The sequence below is a fragment of the Semicossyphus pulcher genome, unplaced genomic scaffold (assembly GCF_022749685.1).
Source record: "Semicossyphus pulcher isolate SPU_LCO1_2020_fin unplaced genomic scaffold, fSemPul1.0.p SCAF_8, whole genome shotgun sequence".
In the NCBI taxonomy this organism is placed as follows: Eukaryota; Metazoa; Chordata; class Actinopteri; order Labriformes; family Labridae; genus Semicossyphus; species Semicossyphus pulcher.
The window spans coordinates 21,916,592-21,923,578 of NW_027211759.1; the positions used below are offsets into that span (position 1 = coordinate 21,916,592).

The 6,987-nt window shown below is 40.4% G+C and overlaps 1 protein-coding gene across 1 annotated transcript; it reads left to right on the top strand.

The window, feature by feature from the left end:
- Positions 1–1,954: 1,954 nt before the first annotated feature.
- Positions 1,955–6,788, top strand: spty2d1 (SPT2 chromatin protein domain containing 1). The gene is made up of 6 exons (XM_069686492.1): positions 1,955–2,478; positions 2,738–2,855; positions 2,961–4,694; positions 5,484–5,643; positions 5,731–5,808; positions 5,933–6,788. The coding sequence occupies exons 1-6, from the start codon at positions 2,416–2,418 to the stop codon at positions 6,024–6,026; spliced, it is 2,247 nt and encodes a 748-aa protein (XP_069542593.1). The 5' UTR covers positions 1,955–2,415; the 3' UTR covers positions 6,027–6,788.
- The last annotated feature ends 199 nt before the right edge of the window (positions 6,789–6,987 follow it).

A 6,987-nucleotide genomic window follows, 5' to 3' on the forward strand; every position in this document is an offset into this window, starting at 1 on the left:
GGCCAATAGGAGCATATAGTGGTCGTGACAGGGGGCAGGTCAAGACGTCAGGGACGCCCGGATAGGAGGAGTCCGTTCGCTGTTTACATATTGGAGCAGATGGCCTTTATTTACATTGAACAGAGATGGAGCTTGTTAGGAACATTTATCTCGAGCTTATTTATGATTGTGCATCGATAGCCCTTTGTACATGTGTCAGATAAGACGTTAGAGATTTGACGAAAAGCCTGATAAATATCTCTATTGGCTGAATATATTGCTCTTTTGAAATAATTGGATTGGGAGCTATTATGAACATAAAGTTTATTTTCCATCTCCTTTTCTGTTAGTTTGAGTTTCTGATACAGCATCATTTTCTTTTTTGATATGCTCAATTCCCAAAGGTAGGCACATAGGCTACTCATTATAAAAAATATCAATTAATCAAATCAATCATTTAATTTTTTCCCACCCTTTTGCCATGTTATATCTGTCTCCCATAGCGCCTCGTTTACACTTCATAAGAGTATGATCTATTTTTAGAAACATTTTGGTTTCTGTGATTTCCAACCTTGGTGCAGAGATGTTTAGTAAAGTTACTCAAAAACTGTACTCAAGTAGGAATTTGAGGCTCTTGTATTTCATTTTTATGCTTGTTGACGCTTCCACTACACCTTATTTCAGAATCAAATATTTAAATGTATTCCACTTAATGCTTTAAACTACATTTTATTAAGTGCATCTTATAAAATATGATACAATATTTATAACTTCAGAGGACACAAAGTCTTCACCTCAAACTAATAAAATAGGTATTTGTGATAAACTTTGATTCTAAAAGGTGGAATGACACCTCTATTAACTCGATTGGGTTACCCAAGGAGCTTTGGTGAAACCCTACATCGCATTTCTAGAGTATTCTGAATGTTTCGATATCAACAGTGTAGCGACATCATGTGGACTACAAACGTCAAAATATTTTTTCGACGGATATTGCGTAAAGAACGACAGGCGGAAGTACTAGTCACACATAATACTAAACTTATACATACAAAAAAAAGGAACAAAACAGTGGAACTTCTTAATGATCTTTTTAATAAGGAATAATTTTCTCTCTTGTTTACATAATATTAGGATTTTCCAACTGTATATTGTTGTAGTTTATTTGTTCTATCTCATTATTTTATTTTGATGTACCTATCATTTTAATTTATTTCTAAAAAAAGTATAATAGTATAAAGAATATAATATAAATTCACTGACACCAATCTTGTTCACTTTTTGTAATTTCTTTTTAAATATTTGATTTATATTCAAATACTTTTTTCACTGGACTTGCTATGTATCAGGGCTACTTTTTAATGTTACATACGTTTCAGAGCCCTTTTTTTTGTTTTTGATGTCTTAAATTCTTCGTCGTATTATTTTTACATTTATTGAAGAAGATAACTCCATTTATTAAAATTAATTTTCGCTAATGTTCAATTTGATCTAACTTTGTAGGTTATTTGTATTGTCACACTTAGAAACATATAGACCAAATGACTAAAGACCGAAACGAACTGTTTTCTTTCCCAAAAAAACTTTATTGTAGAAAATTCACAGTAACAAACTGTAAGGCAAACATTCACTAGATTCATAAAATTGGTTTTATGTAGAATAAACAGACATCACTTAAACGACACAAAACATTGCACAATAGAGTATGTAAAATAGAATAAAATAAAACAAAACAAATAACAAGCAAACAAAAACATAAAAAAAATAGGTCAGTATTCATAAAGTAGGTCGTTTTTAAGTAATTCATAGCGATATTGCATAGCATATTTGGATTTCATCAGTTTAAGGGACTTTGTATAAAGTTGAACTTCGCGAAACGAACATAACTGGCTTACCGTACTGACTCGTTGTAATCTTGCAATGGCGGAAGTACGTAAGAGGGAGTCCTCTCACTTCCTCAGGATACTCTCTGGAGTACTTAATATTTCGGTCTTTCTGGCTGTTAGCGTCAGATTCTCCCCCACCCGGCGTTTGTTATGGCTGAGTTTCCAGTGCTTTTCTTTTGGAAAGCTCTAATCACAAGGCTAAATTGATGGATTTGGCCATAGTTCGGTGTGTTATATCAGTACAGAGAGGGAAGTTCGTCTTTCAGCCTTCTCGGTTTGTTAGTTAATGTTGGGTTAGCTAGCATTAAGTTCGCTAGCATGTGCTAACGCTAAAGTAGCTTCTCCCCTTTAAATTGCAGTTTTTCTCAAAAAGGACCGAGTTTGATTAGGTGTTTTCCTTATAGCTGTCTGAGTGCCGTTTGGTAACGCCAAACCAAAGAGCTAATTAACCTGATTTGTAAGCTAAAAGCTAAGTGTAGCAATCAGCACTGTTGGCTAAGTTTTTGCTCGATTCATTTCAAATATCCAGTTTACATCAGCTGCTGCCAAAATGATGGATTTCGATAATATATTGGACATCGCCTCGCAAAACCAGGGCCTCGGCAGTGTTCAGGTAAGATAAAAAACTGTCACTTTACTCAATTTACTAACAGAAGAATAAGAAATCGAAGATAATGTAACCGTGTGAGCACACAAATGCCAGCTCATCCGTTAGGGAGGATCTGATAGTGTGGCTAACTTCTCCCCTCGAGATACACATGCTAAGAAAACTGCCTATAATTAAGAAATTTACCACTATGGATGTTAAAGAGTGCTGTGTAATTAATCCCTATTCAATAAACTGCTTTGTTTTTCCCCCCTGCCATTTCTAGCAAAAGAGATACAGTTTACAAACTGGACCACCAAAAAAGGACCCCAAGTCGAGAGGGGTAAATCCTGCTGCTGTGCAAGCCTTACTGAAGAAGCAAACCGTTGAAACAAGAAAGAAAGGTGACAACACTAAAATTATTTAAAGGTAGATCTCTGAAATTTGATATGCATTCTGTACAAAAAAACATAATTAATTAATTGTTATTATTTTTCGTTTCCCCCCAGAAACACAACTGAGGAAAGAGAAGGATGAATTACTAGCCAAGAGGGTGGAGTTGAAGTCAGACCGTAAAGCACGAGCCATGGCTTCCAGGACTAAGGACAATTTCAGAGGCTACAATGGCATCCCGGTGGTAGAACTTCCTAAGAAAAGGAGAACGAAACAAGAAATGGAGGAAGAAAGAAAGTCAATGAATGAGGACGGATTTAGGAATTACTCAATTGACCCGGAGGACGATGAGGATAATTATGAGTATGAACAGACAGATTCAGAGCCAGAACAGGAGCCACAGCCTCTGAGACCGGGGAAAACAACAGCTGTGAGTGGGAGTAGTAGTAGTAGTGGCAGCAAACCCTCCTCTAAAAAATCCAGTGGCCCCCCAAAGGCTGCTCCAAATCCCATGAACTTTGCAGAATTATTGAAATTGGCAGAGAAGAAGCAGTTTGAGCCAGTTGACTTAAAACCCAAGACAGTGAAAAAGGATGAAAGGCTCCGCACAGCCGACGAGATACGGGAACTGGAGATGGAGCGAAGGGCAAAGAGACCAGATAAAGACAAAGACAAAAACTCAAAGGCTGAGCGAGAGAGAGAACGCAAACCTCAGTCTAGCTCCAGTTCAATAAGACAAGGCACTTTAGAGAAGGAACAGAAGAACAGCAAACCACAAAAGAACTCCTTAGAAAAGACAAGTCAGCCCAGTGGGTCAGTGAAGAAGTCGTACCAGATACCCAATAGCAATAAAGGCCACTCTTCATCCAAGCCCACTGTCAGTGACAGAGAAAGAGAGAGACCCAAGATGTCTCACAGTGATAGAGATAGATCCAAGACAAGCATGTCTAGTTCATCCGGTGCCCTAAACAGTAAAGTTCCTCCTAAAGCCACGTCTTCTCAGGTTTCAGCAAAACAAGCAGGCCCCAAGCCCTCGTCAAGCCACAAATCCAGCACCTCAAGTGACCTTAGCTTCAAAAAAGAAAGCTCATCATCACTTCATGGAAGATCTTCAGGTATTGCTGGGAGCAGACCATCTGGTACAGCTCTAACAGGCCAAAAATCTCAAAATGGGAGCTCCCCACAGGTCAGGCCCAGTCAGGGAAGCTCATTGAAGCAGGGACCTACAGTTGGTGGCCACAGGTCACAAGGAAAAGGAGAACCAGTGAGGCCTGGAATGAATTCAGCATTAAAATCAAGTGGTAATTCAGTGATGAGACCCTCATCGGGCGGCCCTCCTAAGGCAGGGAGCCAACCTCAAGGAAGGCCTGGCGGTGTCCCACAGGCCCGGCCAGGCGGTGTCCCTCAGGGTCGGCCAGGCGGTGTCCCGCAGGCCCGGCCAGGCGGTGTCCCGCAGGCTCGGCCTGGCGGTGTCCCGCAGGCTCGGCCTGGCGGTATCCCACAGGCCCGGCCTGGCGGTGTCCCGCAGGCTCGGCCAGGTGGGAGAGGCCTGCAGGGTCACCCTGGAGGTAGTGGATCCCGACCTCCAGGGGTTGGACCCGGACGGCCTGGTGGTGGGGGAATGGCACGACCGAGTGGCACAATGGGATCAGGACCTGGAAGACCCAAGTGCACTGTGGTGTCAGAGACCATCTCATCCAAGAATGTTGGTGGACAAAGACCAGGCGGCCCTCCTCGTCCAGGCATGCAGCAGAGACCTGGGATGGCACCTAGACCAGGAATGCCATCTAGACCAGGAATGCCTCCTAGACCAGGAATGCCTCCCAGACCTATGATGAACAGACCACCAGGTGAGAACCATAGAAAGGATCCTGGTGTTATATTACCAAAGAACTGGGTTTGTTTAATTGTAATTAATTCAGCTGTTTTTAATACAGTATTGCAAAGGGCCGACGTTAGTACAGACAACTACAAAAGAATAAATGGTTATATATATATATATTTTTTATTCGTGTACCCTTATCTCAGATCAGCTTGAAGGAGGATGTTTACAGGTCTAGTATCCTGCTAGAACAGTTGTGTATTTTATGTAGAATGGAATACATGTTACTGAGTTAATATTGTGTGAATTTTTATAAAAAAACAATTGGAACGTAAAGAAGATGCACAGTGTATGAGCCATGAATAATGAGTGATTTTCTGGTGTAGTTTTATACACACAGCAAAGAAAACATTAAGCCTCTCATTTTCAGGTCATAATGCACATACGCCAATAGCAACTTTATAACATAAGATTACATAGCGTTACATTACATCTCGTAACAGCTGCTGGCATTTTGCACACAGCCAAAATGACACTATCAATACTACTGGGCAAAGGGTTTGTTTGCCAAAGCGGATGAATTGTGTCAGCATCGGCCTTGTCCTGTCTTTCTTTCCTGGGTCAGAGAAATCCGATCATTCTAACACAGAAACTAATTTCAATGTCATTAACCATTTTACCATGAATCTGACTTTTCTAGACTTAGTCATTCTGAAATCACGAGCTAGTTTTTTACCATTCTTAGTGCCCAAATCTTTTACATGGTGTCTTTTTTTCATATGTAGCTTAAAGGGTAATTACTGTATTCATTGTCCAGGTCCAATGTTGCCACCCATCACGTCTGCATACAAGAGGAAATATGAGGATGAGGAGGATGAGTATGACTCAGAAATGGATGATTTTATTGATGATGGAGGTGAGGAGCAAGACCAAATTTCCCGGCACATTAAGGAGATCTTTGGCTACGATCGAAACAAGTAAGTGCTGTCCCCACATATTCCGGTTACAAGTGTGTTGTTAACCATATTCTACATGAAAGAACTCATTTGTTTCCCCCCCCTCAGATACAGGGATGAAAGTGACTATGCACTTAGGTTCATGGAGAGCAGCTGGAGAGATATGCAGAAAGAAGAGGCCAAGAGGTGAGATGGAAATTAAGCTTACTGTCCTTAACCGTAGGTGTGTGCTTTTTGCTGTGAGAGACGTTTTATTTATTCCCTTTTACATAACATTGTTCTTCTTTATCCCTGTGCTTTGCTACTTTAGCTTGAAAATGGCTGTGCAAGAAGATCTGGAGGAGGAGAGAAGAGAGGAAGAGGAGTTTAACAGGAAAAGTGCCAAGAAGCAAAAAAAATCCTGAAGCCCCTTTGCCATCGAGATCACAGAAAAGAAACTGTCTCCTGAAAGCTGGGACGGCGGGGTGGCCCTCCCAACATGTGATGCCTGTGTGGACTGTGTCCACCATGGCCTCTGTTGCTTTCTCTCCGCCTGTCTCCCAATGACATACTTTTGTGGAGTGACATTTGCTCAAGAGGGAAAGTGAAGAATTTTGGGAAGAAAACACAACTGAAACACTGAGAAGATATGCACCTATCATTCAGGCATTATTTTAAGATGCAACTGAGAGTTCTCATGTTTTTCCTGTTTATTAATTTGTCTCCCCTACTGGATGCAGGGTTTACACTGTCAGCAGTCCCACTTCATAAGAGGAACTGAAAAGAGAACTATAAATATGGACGAGTGTGACTTTTTTAAATTCTAATAATGACACACAGTGTCCAGTGTTGATAACAGCTATTTTTGAGCAGAAGTTGCATATTTTTTCCAAACTTTGATTGTAAAGTCAATTGAATATGCAGAAAACATTACCATTTGTGTGTTTTTCTCCTTAAAAGGATTTGAGGTAAATTGTTGCTTAAAGGGTTTTATTTAATTGTCCAGTTTTACTTCAATATTTCCTCAGAGTTTGACAATCTGTATAAATTATTCAGAGCTTGGGTTCTACTACAACAGATGAAAATGGTATGTTATTGGTTATTGGTTGCCAACTAAGGCAATGAGATTTCTTCTCTGTAACTGTGTGGAATATTGTTTAATATAAATTTTAAAAAGTGATAATTTACTGAAAGAAACTTCATGGCTGTGGATGTTTTATATAACCACTGACTCACCTCAGAGCAGAACGTAAGCATGTGCCTATGCGCGTGCCTTTTCCTTCCCTCTCGGCTTGCCGTAAGTGACGTATAGAGTGGGCGGGGCCAGTGTCTTGGCTTAGCTACTCCTGAAAGTTTGCGGAAGTTTGTTTTCACAGCTAAAGTTGA